General features: G+C 37.7%; 1 protein-coding gene across 1 annotated transcript in view; it reads left to right on the plus strand.

Annotated features, from left to right (window-relative positions):
* Positions 1-16734, plus strand: part of DNAI4 (dynein axonemal intermediate chain 4) — an 88203-nt gene that overhangs the window by 51058 nt on the left and 20411 nt on the right. The window contains exons 8-11 of the mRNA XM_004699617.2: positions 1648-1842; positions 8277-8485; positions 13406-13492; positions 15008-15159. Coding sequence (XP_004699674.1) covers positions 1648-1842; positions 8277-8485; positions 13406-13492; positions 15008-15159 — 643 coding nt within the window. The remainder of the gene's footprint in view (positions 1-1647; positions 1843-8276; positions 8486-13405; positions 13493-15007; positions 15160-16734) is intronic.

Raw genomic sequence — 16734 nt, forward strand, 5'->3', positions numbered from 1 at the left:
CCGGTAGTATTGTGTTTGAGTGTTTATTGTCTAACATGTCCTGCCTGTCTTTCTAGACTACCTCTTTCCTGGGGCTTTAGCTTTTTTTTTTCTTGGTCTTTCTCATTGGCATTTCCAGGCTGCCAGCTTCTTCAGGTCCATTTTTGGGTTACATGATGGCAAAAGACAACTCAGAGAGCATATTAGTGAATCATTTCCTTTGGTCCTGAGGTCCTTAGCTGCTCTGCTTCTTCTCTTCATTTTTAAGAGTCTTCTTATGTAGGTTTTTGTATTAGTCTGGGTACATTAGAGAAAGAAATCAGCAGAAACTCATATGTGTAAGAGAGGTCTATATAAAGAGTAAGTGCACATCAAGAAAACATCCCAACCCAGTGCTGCCCAAGCCCACAAGTCCAACACTACCCCCTGTGTCTGACACCAATTTACAAAGTGTCCTCCTCCATCTCACAAAACACACGTAATGATGCCAACTGCAGGAGGAAAGCCAAACCAATGAGTGTGTAAGCATCTCAGCACATGGCTGCTCCAGCACCCAGGGCTGCATCGGGGTAGGTCCATGGGGCTTCTCCTCAGGGACATCTTGCAGGAAGTGAAGCCTTGCCAGCTGGAACAGGGAACTGGCTAAGACAGCTGCACCTTAGTCTGACCATCAGAAAGCAAGAGACACAAGAACTCGAAAGATGAGGCTCACGGAGCCATTTATCTCTCTGCCCTTCAATAAACCCCACACGTGTTTATTTGCCAGGTTGGCACAATAAATTTTAACTAACTCAGTTTTACTTAGATAACACCCAGGGTTTTAATTATATTAGCTGTAGGCATATCTCTAGCTTCTGTTTTGAAAAGGAGTTTGCTAAGACATGTAAAAGAATAAACACACACACCCCCTCCCGCCAAAGATGCCCATACCCCTTTAAACCTTACTGGCAAAAGGGACTTTGCCGGTGTGATTCCATTAAGAATCTTTAGATGGGAAAGTATCACAGATATTGTAGTGTACCCAGTTTAACCCTGCAGTGCTTAAAAGGGAAGAATCTTTCCCAGCTGTGATTAGAAAAAGATGTGATTGCAGAAAGAGAAGAGAGCTATAGCTTTGCTGGCTTCAGAGATGGAGGAAGAATATGGATGGTTTCTAGAAGCTCAAACTGCAAGGAAAGAAATTCTCTTCTAAAGCCCTCAGAATGGAACGTGACCTTACTGACATCTTCATTGTAGCTAAGTGACACCTATGTCAGACTTCAACCCACAGGACCGTAAGATAATTACTTTGTGTTGTCTTTAGCCAGTAAATTTGAGGCAATTTGTTACAGAAAAATTCATGGTGTTCCCATGAAGAAATCATCAAGTTCATACTTTTATGTACAGACAAATAGTAATCCTATTTCAATTTGAATAAAGATTATAGATGTACACATTACCTCACGAGGATGATGACCATTGTTTTTTTCTGCAAAAGTGTAAATTACTGAGCAATCTGTGTTGCATATGCTTGGCACAGAAAGGATATATTCAATAAATGTCGGTTGTTGAAAACTGAAGTAAACTAAACAAATGGGGTAATGCCGTTTATTAAATCTTTAGAATGCCTACACCATGTAATTGTATTTGGGTCATATTATCACTGTGCATCATGGTTGTATTTTACAGATAGTGAAGCGAGTTCCCTGATGGATATTGAAAATGTAATTCTTGCTAAAGTCCATGATGATGAGGAAGACCACTCAGATGCAATATTGAAATCTGATAAGTTTCTTCAGGACTTGTTTTTTATGGAACGTGTTTTAATGGAAAATGTATTTCAGCCCAAACTGGCAGCTTATCGGCAGCTTCCCGTTTATAAAGGTATTAAAAAATTACATATAGACAAGTGTGAATGATTTAAAAAAGTAAATGAGGTTATTACATATTTCTAAATGCAATCTGCAGACAGCACTATCTCTTATCAGCTGATAATAGGTTTAGAAACTTTCAGTACTAAATATGTGAGTTGTCATAAGCTGACACAGGATGATGTGGTTTCAAAACTTTGTAAGCATTTATGGTTTTTACCATCTTCCTTGTCCATGTATTGAATTAGTTGCTTATTTTATATTATCTCTCATATTCACTGTCACTTATCTGACAGTTTGTCATACTGTGGTGGCTTGTGTATTGCTGTGCTGCTGAAAGTGATGTCACTGGTATTTGAAATACTGGTAATTTAAAGTGAACAGGTTTCAGCAGAGCTTACAGACTAAGAACAGACTACGAAGAAGGAATAGGCTGTCCACTTCAGAGGTCTTAGCCACTGAAACCCCTATGGATCGCATGGACACATGGTCAGTTACTGAAAACCTAATGAACAGGAGCAGAACTTGGCCCAAGGTCGGGCCAGAAGATGCCTCAGTCAGAAGGCACTCAAAATAAGACTGAGGAAGAGCTGCTTCTCAAAGGGGAACTGACCATAATGACTCGGATGGAGTCAAGTCTGCCGGAGTGAAGTCCTTGAGACCTTCCTTTGCTGACGGGGGCACGGCCCCAAACAGCTTCAAACATCAATTGGTAAGTGGAACTTGGAATGTACAAAGTGTGAATCCAGGAAAATTGGAAGTCGTTAAATATGAAAAGGAACCCATAAATATTGGTATTATAGATTTTAGTGAGCTAAAATGGACAAGTATTGGTCATTTTGAATCAGAGAATCATATGGTTTCCTATGAAAGGAATGGCACAAACAAGAGGAATGGGGTTGCTTCATTATCAAAAAGAACATTTCAAACTATATGTTGAAGTACAATGTTGTCTGTGATAGTATAATGTCTGTCTGCATTCAAGTAAATTCAGTAAATACAACTATTATTCAAATGCATGCACTAACCACTAATGCCAGGGATGCTATAGTTGAAGTATTCTATTAATGTGTTAGTCTGGGTAGACTAGAAACTAAACAAATCCATGGACACACATATGAGTATAAGAAAGATATTTATATATAAGAGCAATTGAACATTGAGAAAACGTCCGAGCCCAGTCCAGATCAAGTCCATAATTCTGATATTAGCCCATATGTCCGATACCAATCTATAAAGTCCTCTTCATACTCACAAAACACATGCATTGAAGCCAAATGCAGGATGATCACAAGCCAGTGGGTAGAAAGTCTTTGAGTCTAGTGGTGTTGTAAGCATCTCAGTGCTGGCAGGGGTCTCTCTGTGGCTTCTCCGGCTTCCAAGGTCTGGTTGCGTCCATGACTTGTCTTCTGCAATATCTCCCAGGAAGTGGCAGAAAGAGAAGTGTCTCTCGCCTTCAAGGAGGAAGTCCTAGTTTTCCCAGAATTCTCAGGAGAAGGCCATGCCCACAGAAGTCTCATTGGCTATCTCCAGATTGACAGTCCAGACTCCACCCCTACACTCTTAATCCTTAAATTGACACCACATTAGGTGACCACCACATAATGTTTCAGTCTGAAATTGATTAATTGATCATTCAGTTAAGATGCATTGATCATTATTGAAGAATTGGAATACAAAAGTTGGATATGAATAAGGTGGAACAGTAATTGGAAAATATGATGGTGGTGATAGAAACGAAGCTGAAGATAGCATTATAGAATTTCACAGGACCAATGGCTTTTTCATAGCAAATAAGTATTTTCAACATCACAAAGTGTGATGTGGACTTGTTCAGATGAAGTACACAAAATCAAATTAACTATATCTGTGGAAGAGACAATGGAGAAGTTCAATATTAACAGCTAAAACCAGGCTAGGGGCTGATTGTGGAACAGCAGACCATCAGCTGTTCATATGCAAGTTGAAGTTGAAGAAAATTAAAACAAGTCCACAAAAGTCAAACTAACCTTGAGCATATCCAACCCAAATTTCAAGAACATCTCAAGAGTAGATTTGATGCACTAAACACTAACGGTAGAAGCCCTGATGAGCTGTGTGATGACACAAGAGCATCGTACATGAGGAGAGTGAAAGGTCATTGAACAGGCAAGAAAGAAAGAGAAGACCAAAGCGGATGTCAGAAGAGACTCGTTAACTTGCTTTTAATTGTTGAGACTCGTTAACTTGCTTTTAACTTTAGTTGCTAAGGCAAATGGAAGAATAATGAAGTCAAAGACCTGAACGGAAAATTTCAAAAGGAGCTCAAGAAGTCTGGGTAAATATTATAATGAAATATGCAAAGACCTAGTGTTAGGAAACCAAAAATAAGAACAGGTTCGGCATATTTTAAGCTAAAAGAATTCAAGGGAAAAAAATCTAAGCCGTGAGTTAAATACTGAAAGATCCCATGGAAAAATATTGAATGATGCAGGAAGCATCAGAAGAAAATGGACAGGATACACAGAATCACTGTACCAGAAAGAGCTAGTTGGCATTCTACTATTTCAAGAGGTAGTATAGGAGCAAGAACCAATGGTACTGAGGGAAGAAATCCCAGCTACACCAAAAGCATTAACGAAAAACAAGGATCCAGGAATTGATGGAATACCAATTGAAATGTTTCAATAAGTCAATGAAGCACTGGAAGCACTCACTCAGCTATGCCAGGAAATTTGGAAGACAACTACTCAACCAACTGACTGGAAGAGATCCATATTGGCACCCATTCCAAAGAAAGGTGAACCAATAGGGTGCTCAGATTATAGCACAATGTCATTGATAACACATACAAGTAAAAAATTCCTGACTTGGTGCGACCATTTTAAAGTGGTGGTGGCCCATACTTCCAGAGAGGGTATCTAGTCTTTGCATCTAGTCTGGGCAGGACAGATTATAAATTACTGTGTGTGTCAAGGCTAACCCGTCTGAGGGATGCCTAAAGGATTGCAGCAAAGTGTTCTTCTCAATTTAGCATATTTTAGAGTCCAAGTGGGACTGAAGGAGGGAGAAATTACCTAAGGCCATTCTGCCTGTAGCTCCCTAGGGATGTTGTTAGGTGCTATCAATTCAGTTTGACTCAGAGCAGCAACCTGATGCATCAGAAGGAAATGTTGCTTAGTCATACACCATTCTCCAAATTTTCGCTGTGTTTGAGCACATTGCTGTAACCCCTGTGGCCATCTTAATGAAGGTCTTCATCTTTTTCCCTGACCCACCACTTAACCAAGCACTCTGCCCTTCTCTGGGGATTGGTCCCTCTTAATCACGTGTCTAAAGTACAAGTGAGATGAAGTCTTGACATTCTTGCTTCTAAGGAGCATTCTGAAGGAGCCCTGGTAGCATAGTGTTTACATGTTGGGCTGCTAACCAAAAGATCAGCAGTTCAAAACCACTAGCCACTCCACAGGAGAAAAATGAGACTTTTCACTCCCATAAGAGTTACAGTCTCTGAAACCGATCAGGGCAATTCTACACTGTCCTTTAGGGTTGCTATGAGTTAGAATTGACTCAATAGCAGTGATTTTTATTTTAGTTTTAAGGAATATTTTGGCCATACTTCTTACAAGAAAGAATTGTTCATTCTTCCGGAAGTCCATGGTATATTTAATATTCTTTGCCCAGTACCACAATTCAAAGGCTTCAATTCTTCTTTAGTCTTTACTAATTATCTGGCTTTTGTTTGCATACAAAGAAATTGAAAACTCTTTTTGTAAATATGCTTGCATTTTCTGTATAGGCGATCTTTATTGTGGTTCATGATTATCTTTATGGATTTAATGAACCTCTGAATTCACATGCAGAATTTTTGGATATATATATATATATATATACATATACATATATATGTTAATTTTTATAAGTTCTTGGATACGTGTGTCACAATGTTCACAAAATTATAAAAAACAAAAAAGTCATTTAAGTTAAGTTTAGATTTAAAAGCAAAGGGATATGCCAGCAAAAAGACTGAATTGTGTTGTGATCTCAATTCTGTTCATATACAAGTTAGTAAGATGACTAGATTTGACATTACAGAGATTTGTCTTTGTAGGCTCTCTAGTATTGATTCAAAAGCAATATCCTCTTTCCAGGTTAGTTATAGATGATACATGTGTTTGGGAGGTAAATATATCTTGGACTTCCTATCCTATATCTGAACAAACAACCCGTTTATTTCAGGCTCGCCACATCTCTGACAAAGGTAATGAAATTAAAACCATTAAAATCCATACATGATATCCAGGTGGTTAGAAAAAATATTTCTAAGGTGTTTTTTAGTATTTCACCCGTAATCTTTTTTGATTGTTGTTGTTAGTTGCTGTCGAGTCAGCATCCAAGTCATGGATACTCTCTGTCCACATCACACTGCTGTGATCTATAAAGTTTTCTTTTTTGTCAGTCTTTGAATGTTTTATTTTAAACTTGCTGATCAAACTTTCAAATATAAGAAGTGGCAAACAGATAACAGTAACACACAACATTTCCCACAATTCTATCTTTGAACTGCCTTTTCTATATTTTGTAATATATTACAATTTCTTACATTCATGATACTCTTAAAGGCAGCAATTTTTAAAAAAATTTTGCTTTGAAAGCAGTTCTACTATTAATTCTCTGACACTGCTTACAATGATAAACTCTCTCTTTAGAACCCCACTGCCTGCCCCCATAAGCAACAATTCAACATGTTACATAGTTGAGAGGTATATATATTGTACTTAATGAAGCAACTCCAAACTTTAATTTAAAATGAATTTCCATCTAAAATTTTTTTTAAATCAGTATACTCAGTTACATTTCAAAAATATTTCCACTCTGTACTTTGTTCTATTAAACTGGCATTCTATGATGTTCACCTTCCCGACACAATTGCTGAAGACAAAGCGGGTGAATAAGCAAATGTGAAGAAAGCTGATGGTGCCCAGCTATCAAAAGATATAGCATCTGCGGTCTTAAAGGCTTGAAGGTAAACAAGCAGCCATCTAGCTCTGAAGCAACAAAGCCCACCAGCCTGTGTGATCACGAGGTGTCGAAGGGATGAGGTATCAGGCATTATCAGTACAAAAAAGCATAATATTGTGAAGTGAGTGGGGGGGGAGTGCGGAGTGGAGACCCAAAGCCCATTTGTAGGCCACTGGACATCCCCTTACAGAAGGGTCTCTGGGAGGAGACAGCCAGTCAGGGTGCGATGTAACAACGATGAAACATACAACTTTCCTTTAGTTCCTAAATGCTTCCTTCCCCCGCCCCACTATCATGATCCCAATTCTACCTTACAAATCTGGCATGACCAGAGGATGTACACTGGTACAGATGGGAATTGGAAACACAGGGAATCCAGGGCGGATGTTCCCTTCAGGACCAGTGGTGCGAGTGGTGATACCGGGAGGGTGGAGGGAAGTTGGGTTGGAAAGGGGGACCGATTACAAAGAACTATATGTGACCTCCTCCCTGGGGGACGTACAACAGAAAAGTGGGTGAAGGGAGATGTCGGACAGTACAAGATATGACAAAATAATTTATAAATTATCAAGGGTTCATGAGGGAGTAGGGAGCCGGGAGGGAGGAGAAAAAATGAACTGATGCCAAGGGCTTAAGTGGAGAGCAAATGTTTTGAGAATGATGAGGGAAATGAATGTACAAATGTGCTTTACACAATCGATGTATGTATGCATTGTGATAAGAGTTGTATGAGCCCCTAATAAAATGATTAAATATACATATATATTTCCATTCTGAAATAAGCTGTTTTCAAAATATGTGTGATAAAATAGTTTCATTTTTTATTTCTACCAGAACTCATGCTGTACTTTTTTTCCCCTCTCAAAATGTATTCAGTATATTCTGTAAAAAATGTTCAGTTCTGTATAGGTGTATGTACCTTATATTTTGAAAAGTTTATAAAATATAATTCCTAAAAGCAACCTTAACATTAGACAATAGAGGAAGAAAAACATATCAGACAATGCCTAATTTTTCACATGAGAAAATAAGTATGTTCTTAAAGCTCCAGTAAATACATTCCTTGAGAAGACTCAGAATGCACTTTGGTCATTTGTAAAGTTTTCATTGGCTGATTTTTAGAAGTACAGCACAAGGTCCTTTCTAATTACTAAAACCTATTCAACATCACAGCAATATGCAAATGTATACTGTCAGACAAATGAGATGCATTGGCTGGGAATCAAACACCGTTTCTCACAAAGAAGATGGAAATTCTGGTCACAGAATTACCACTGCCCTAATGTGTAGTTCCCTTTGTAATATTCATTTGAGTTTAATAACATAACAACAAATTCATTGCTTTTTGTTAGGGCAGTGATGTGCTTTTTGTGGTTCTTCTGAGACATTAAAATAGACCAAAGAATCACTTTTCTAGTTGACAATGCTCTCTTTATGTTGTTTTAGAACCTGAACCTGAAGAGCCTGAAGACAGTTTAGAAGGCAAAACACTTGAAACGGTAGAGGAAGAAGTTAAGAAGGAGGAGGAGGATGAAATTGAAGTGGATGCACAAGAATCAACAATACCGGCCAATTTGGAAAGACTTTGGTCATTTTCCTGTGACTTAACAAAAGGCCTAAATGTGAGCAGCCTAGCCTGGAATAAAGCAAATCCAGTAAGTTATTTTAAAACATTAAAAAAAAATTCTGTCTCTTGCACTCAAGGGCAAGTCTTAATTCTAATTAAGTGCTCTTAAGTCGGTCCCCAATCCTAACGATCCTCTGTAGAACAGAACGAAACACTGCCTGGCCCTGTGCCTTCCTCACAGTTGCTCCCATGCTTGACATAGTAGTCACTGTGTCCGTTTAACTCCTCTGTTCTCTTCTTCTCCACTGACCTTCGATTTTATCAAACGTGTCTTTTTCTGGAGATTGGTCTCTCCTAATACATATCTAAAATCTGTGAGATGAAGTCTTTAGGAGACTCACCTTTAGGAGCATTCTGGTTATACTTCTTTCAAGAAAGATGTTTGTTTATTTTTCTGGAAACAGTACTTACAATATTCTTCTCCAGCACCACAATGAAATCCATTGGGTTCTTCTTCAGTCTTCCTGATCCGATGTCTAACTTGCACCTGCCTATGAGGAGATTGAGCAATCTCCTTAAAGCAATGCCCTTGTTCTTCAACACTTTAAAGAAGTCGTGGGCAGCAGGTCTTTCCAATGCAATATAGTGTTTGATTCTTTCTTTTTGAGAAAATAATTTTATTGGCATATACTTCGCACATGATACAATTTAATCATTCAATCATATTGGAAGAATTGCGCAATCATCATCACAATCAATTTTAGAACATTTTCTTCTAGTACTTGTTAGCTCCTCATTTCCCTCCAACCTCCCCTGCCATACCTCTACAGACCAAAAAACTCACTGCCATTGAATGGTTTCCAACTCATAGAAACCCTATAGGAGAGAATAGAACTGCCCTACTTTTTTATTTCTTGGCTAATGTTTCCATGAGCACATGAGTCAAATGGACTACATCTATGGAAAGAGTCAATGGAGAAGCACCGTATTAGCAACCAAAACAAGGCCAGGGGTCAACTACAAAACAGACCATCACATGCAAGTTCAGATTGAGACTGACGAAAATTAAAAGAAGTCCCCCCAAAGTCAAAATACAATCTTCAACATATTCCACCTAAATTTAGAGACCATCTCCAGGACAGAATGAACCCAATATATATTAATGACTGAGGACTACGTGAATCATGAGATGCTATCAAGGACGCCATGCTAAAGAAAACTAAATGTCATTAAAAAGACAAGAAAAAAGACCAAAATGTATGTCAGAAGAGACTCTGAAACTTACTCATGAATATAGATAATCTAATGTGAATGGAAGAAATGATGGAAAATAGCTGAACAGAAAATTTCAAAGGGCAACTTGAGAAGACAAACTAACGTATCATAATGCAACGTGCAAAGACCTCGAGCTGGAATACCAAAAAAGGGAAGAACACACTCAGCATAGCTTATACTGAAAGGATGGGGGGAAAAAATCAAGCTTCGTGTTACAATTTTGAAAGATTCTCTCAGCAAAGTATTGAACATCACAGGACACACCAAAAGAAGGTGGTAGGACTACATAGTACCTACCAAATACATAGACATTGTACCAAAAAGAACTGGCCCACATTCAATTATATCAAATGGTAGCATATGATCAAGAACCAGTGGTATTGAAGGAAAAAGTCTAAGCTGTACTGGACACATTGGTGAAAAACAAGCATCCAGGAATTGGTGGCATATGAGTGGAAATGCTCCAAGAAGCTGATGCTGTGTTATCTATGCCAAGAAATTTGGAAAACCGATACATATTTTTACTTATCCCAAAGAAAGATGTCCCAACCGAATGTGGAAATTATCAATATTCACTATAAATAATAATATCACATGCAAGTAAAATTTTGGTAAAGATCACTCAACAGTGGATGCAGCAGTACATCAACAGGGAGCTGCCAAAAATTCAAGTCAGATTCTGAAGAGGATGTGGAACAAACACTATCATTGCTGACATCAGATGGATCTTGGCTGAAAACAGAGAATTCCAAAAAGACCTTTACTTATGTTTTATTCACTATGCAAAGGCATTTGACTATGTGGATCATAGCAAATGATGGGTCATGTGAGATGAATGGGAATTGCAGAACACTCCAGTGTGCTCATGAGGACTCTGTACATGGATCAAGAAGCAGTCATGCAACAGTCAAAAGGGAGACTGAATGGTTACAATCAGAAAAGGCATGTGTCAGATTTGTATTCTCTCACTGTGTTTATTCAATCTGTGTGCTGAGCAGATAATCTGAGAAACGACACTATATGGAAGGGCTGAAATTGCAGCATCAGGACTGGAAAAAAGATTGTTAACAACCTGTGATATGCAGATGACAACTTTGAGTGTTGAAAGCAAACATGACTTGAAACACTGATGAAGATCAAAGACTCCAGCCTTCAATATAAATTACACCTCAACATAAAGAAAACAGCCTCTCACCACTTAGCCGATAAACATCATCATTATAGGAGAAAAGATTGACGTTTTCAAATATTTCATTTTATTTAGATCCACAACCAGTATCAACCAAGTGTACTACATTGGAGAAATCTGTTTCAAAAGACCTCTTTAAGGTGTTAAAGACCAAAGATGTCACTTTGAGGACCGAGGTGCACCTGATCTGAGCCATCCTACTTTCAGCTACCTCATATGCATATGTACATAATGAATAAGGAAGACGTCAGAGAATTTGATGCCTTTGAATTGTGGTGCTGGCAAAGAATATTGAACATCTTACTGACTTCCAGAGGAATGAACAAATCTGTTTTGGAAGAAGTACAGCCAGAATGCCTGTTAGCGCAAGGATGGTGAGACTTCATCTTCTGTACTTTGGACCTATTATCAGGAGGGACCCGTCCCAGGAGAAGAACATGATGCTTGAAAAACAACGTCAGCAAAAAAGAGGAAGATCCTCAACAAGATGGATTAATACAGTGGCTGCAACAATTATATAACAACAATTACATAATTATATAACAACAATGATGAGGATACACCAGACAGTGTTTTGTTCTGCTCTACGTGGGGTTGCTATCAATTGAAAACAAGTTAAGAACACTAATAACAGCAACAACAAAGTGCTCTTATCACCAACAGCAGCTAATACTTGTGTACTCAACACTCAAACACCAGTGATCATGAAGATGCTTCCGGGCTAAATAGCATTTCATTCTGTTCTACATAAGATCACTGCTAATCAGAGGCATCTTGCTAGCAGCTAACAGCAACAACTATTACTACCTACCTTATAGGGTTGTTATGTCCATATTTCCCATTATCGTATGTTGCTGAAGAACCAGAAGCACAGACAGGACAAATAACTTGCCCGGAGTTACACAGCTAGTACATGAAATACGCAGACCGCTGCCTCCGGAGTTTTTACTCTTAAATATTGACGAAAGACATTTTTAGGAAAGTAAGTTGAGTAATCAAGCTGGGGGCTGGTAAGCTTGCTTTTACAAAGAGATGATGATAAAATGAGATTGATTATCCACTCCTCCCACCTACCCTGGGTGTATAAACTGGTCTGAAGGCATTGCCAAGATAGTTGTCCTAAAATATATTTCTTGAAACAATACATTTCTAAAGAAATTTAAAAGATTTTGTTTAATCTGTATTGTATTATGTATGTTTAAGAATTAGCTTTGTTTTGTTAATATTCAAACCTATTGTGCAATCCTGCCAGTTGCTTTGCTATTACAAAGCAGAATGTTTATAATAATATTGATATTTAAATAACACATTGTTTTAATTAAGTGTTTATTTTTGAATAAAATTAAGCTATTTTAATGAGTTTGTCTTTATGAAAGTATATTTGGCAGCATTTTGTAGAAATGTGAGATTTAACAAATCAGTATTAATCATCAGTAATTGAAGATAGATGAGCACTATTTGTAAACTGAATATCGTAGAATTTTTAAAACTTAATATAAAAGTAAATAAAATTACGTGAAAGATAGTATCTATAATATTTATCAATTTATTTCACAAATACTTACTGATCATTCACTTAGTGCCACTCTTTTAAGCACTAGAGACACAGTAATAATTTAATTGCACAAAGACTCTGCCCAGATAATAGTTTGCTGTGTGACTTGATAAAGAAAATAAGAGTGATGTGGAGTAAAGTAGAGAGACCCTTGAAAGCTTCTTAGAGGGAATGAAGTCTGTGCTGGGTTACAAGAGAGGAATTGCCAAACCCAAACCCACTGCCATCAAGTAGATTTTGACTCAGCAACCGAATAGCACAGAGAAGAACTGCTCTTGAGGTTTCAGAGACTGAACCTTTACAGGAGTAGATAATCTCATCTTTCTCCTGAGGAGTGGCTGCTGGGTTTGAACCACCAGCCTTGGAGCTAGCAGCTCGACATCACCTAAGGGCTCTCTTAGAGAAGAGTAGAATTGTTAGTGGTAGTGTAGAAAGAATAGTGGTGAAGAGTGTTTTAAGATAGAGGGAGTGACTGAGAAATTATGTTAGCCTGGAGGTAGGGTGGTGTCAAAATATAATATTTTTTAAGAAAGATTTTCTAATTAGAAGGCAGAGACTAGGTTTGGTCAGTCATTAAGCTTTTGTCTAAATGTACTTGTATCTATAAATGTATTTCTTGATATGACTTGACTTTAACTTTTATTTTACATTAGAAATGATTATGTCATCCTAAAAACCCATATGCTATTATAAAATCATAATATAATTTTGGGAAATCACTCCAACATGTTGAAAAAACTAGCTAATAATTAGTTCTTTTTTATTCATTTATTCATCAGTCCGGAAGGGTGGGAAGCATTGTATTGATTAATTTTCTTTGAGCTCTGGAAGACGGAACTATACATATACAAATAAATGATATACTGGTATTTTTCTTCTTAATTGAAAAATGTAACACAGTTAATCAATGTGGATATTGATACATTTGTCAACACCTTTAGTGCTGTGTTGTTTTAAGTGTGCTTTTGGTTTCTGTTCTTGTTTTCCAGGACATTTTGGCTGTGGGCTATGGGCACTTTGGATTTAAAGAACAAAAAAGAGGATTGGCTTGCTGCTGGTCTCTAAAGAATCCCATGGTAATCCACGCAAGAATAAGATCAAATTTATTTGACTATTTAAAGGTCAACATAATTTTAATACATGTTATAAATTATAATCAAGAGATTTTATCAATCAAAACTTCTTTATTTTCTTAGGCTTTTATTCACAACAATTATACTAGTTCTTATTGACATAGGATAGAGGAAATTTATTTCATAAATTCATTTAACAAATATTTGGAGTATTTACTATGTGCTGTTAGATATGATGGTGCAGATGTGAACCAATATTGATTATCAAATATCATTACAAAGAAGACGTTTTCAAATGAAAATCCTTTGAAAATTATATATGTCTTTTACGCCTGGGTTGCCTCTTAACTTCTGCTCTCTGCTACCTTCAGTAGATAGAGATTATTGTCTTGTACTTGTCAGAGAGTAAAAATCATATTTATCTTTTTTGGCGAAGCAGCATGAGTCAGTCTGTGACTTTTTGGCTTTACAAATAGTTTTAATATGTAAAGTAGAAAACAATATAAAGTGGAAAATAGAGGAACCAAAGGAAAATATGAAAACTAAGGTTTCTATAAGTAGCCGCAGTCTGTTAGGAAGTTGGATTTCTAAATCATGAAAGAATGGAAGAAGCAATTTTAAACACATGGAAGTTTTGACCTTGGCTCCCTTGTCAATAGCTTGTCTTCTTGCCCCACTTGCATGATTAGAAACAGGAAAGGTTTTGCATTAGAAATGAAAAGGAAAACTCATGTACATGCACACACTCTCTTGACAGATTGGTAGAACAAGGTATTTTAGAAATTTTGGACCTTCTTATACTCACTGTTTAGAAAAATTACATAATCCAAACATCTGAAACAGACGTTGAAAGGCAGAGGATTTGTTTGAGGCTTATTATTTGTTTCTAAAAGAAGATAGATATGTGTGAAGGTCATACTAATCCTGCTGAAAGAATACCAAAATATGGTAATTATTATAGCAGCCCAGGCTGTATTTCTTAAAGCTCCTGAGCTCTGACAATAAAGGAAATTGAAATCTATTGTTCCTATCTATTGGAAACCAATAACAGCAACAACAAAGCTGCCAAGCCCATTGCCACTGAGCTGATTCGAACTCAGAGTGACCACATGCAGGGCTTGGGGGACTAGGAAAACTCCATGCGGCAGTCTCATCTTTCTCCTGTGGACCGTAGGGGTTAAGTAGCCCAATGCTGAACCACAGAGCCACCAGGGCTGGTAAACAGATACGAGTAACTGAATGTAGGAAGACCAGCCTTTCTCATTTCCCACTACCATGGTCAAATCTTACCTCGCCTACTGCAACAGTTAATGCATCACTTCACCTCAACTTGTACCTATTATACTACATTTCCCTATAGTGATTTTTTTAAAAACCTCTTAATTTATATTAAACTCTTACTTAAAATTTTTCACTATATATACCTATTAAAAGTGAATTGATAATAAAATCGCTTGCTGTTGCTGACAAGAAGTTGTTTAAAATGCAACGTATGGGTTTGTTTGTTTTTTAATTCAGTGGCCAGAACGTATTTATCAGAATGTACATGGAGTTACCGCTCTGGATTTTTCTATTGGATCACCCAACCTTTTGGCCGTTGGCTATTACAATGGCATGGTTGCAATTTATAATGTACAGAGCAACAGTACCGTTCCAGTTCTGGATAGTAGGTGAGGAGCCAAAGTAAACGGATTGTATATAACATGCTTTTTTAGAGAAACATAGAAATTTACTTTCACATTCGTTTTGAGTTAGTGTCTATTTTGTTATTTAGAGTAACACCATTATTTATCAATTTTTCATAATTCTTTATCCTGTTCTTGGCCATCTTCTCTATTTAACCAGCAAGCTTTCCCTGGCTTGATCATTTGTACTGCTTCTTAAATTAGTTCTGTTTATTTTTTCAATTGTAGTGTATATTTTTAGAATACATTCTATAGTCTAGCAATATATACTGGCTAATTATTTCACAAGAAATGGAGATTGTCTCAAAGTAATTCAAGTGGGGGTATTGCTGGGGACATAAAAAAATAAGACTGCCATGAACTGCTAGTTGTGTGATAGGTTTGGGGATGTTTTCCCCTGGTTCTTGCATCTCATTAAGCTACTGTTTAGGCATCAACTCCTTCAGAAACTCTTCCTGTTACTGTGTGTGTGTGTGTGGTATACATTCCTTTATCATAGCACATATCACACTATGTTTATTAGTTGTTTACAGATATATTTTGCTGAGGAGCAAACCAGCTTGACTCTGCTATAGTTGGGTTTTAAATCCATTGTGAAAGATTGAGACCACTTCCCAGATTCCTATCTGTTTTGCTTCCAGATTAATGGGGTGTGTTTTTTTAGCACTGGCTTTTTTTTTTTCTCGGTATGAACCCTCCCATGCAGTAATTATGAACCACATAATTCACCCTGAGGGCTAGGATTGAGTCTTATCTATCTTTGTATTTTCAGACATCCTGCAACATTGGGCATAGAACAGGAGTACAGTAAAAGCTTCATAAGTAAACATAAGTTTATGAGTAAACATAAGGAAACAAAGTTAAGGTGAAAGATATTGTGCTGGTGAGGTTTTGGGAGTAGAACATATATGAACATTTGTATCAGTGTTTGCATAAGATTAGGTAAAGCTGGAGGTTGGCAAGAAAGGAGAGGTTCTCCATCTTTGTGGTTTGAGGGGGGGGTAGCCCCCCACCACTAATCACGGGTTCAGTAAGCACAATTGTACGGTTGAGATATATAAATATTGTATTAAAGTCATCGAGAGCATGAGAGATAAAAGAGATATTGCAATAATGGAGTCAGACACATTTCATGGTAGCATTGCTCACCTCAGCCCCCTGCTTGATGGTCCACGTGGAGAGAGGGGGAAGGGAAGGAGGACAAGGGAACAAGGGAGCGAGGAGGAGAGGAGGAACCTAGCGAGAGGGAGGGATCTCTATTGCTAACCCAGGCCTATATACCTTTTCGGGGTGTGCAAGCCCACTAATTACAGGTAAAGACAAACATCACAGGAAGGGGTTGCACTATACAGCAATGAGAGGGGGTGGTCTAGGGACATATACGCAATAGGAAGAGAAGGGAATGGGGTATACATGTGACAAGATGGGTGGATCCTAGATTCAGGATGGCAGCTGGATCTCCACAGGAACCATTATCAGTAGGGTGTGAACCCCACCTACAGGAACCAAGTCTATGACTGCAGGGCTGTCCATTGTCCTTAACAGCAGGGAGTGGGCCCA

Source organism: Echinops telfairi, unplaced genomic scaffold, assembly GCF_000313985.2.
Source record: "Echinops telfairi isolate 266 unplaced genomic scaffold, ASM31398v2 ScPeMD7_443;HRSCAF=831, whole genome shotgun sequence".
NCBI lineage: Eukaryota > Metazoa > Chordata > Mammalia > Afrosoricida > Tenrecidae > Echinops > Echinops telfairi.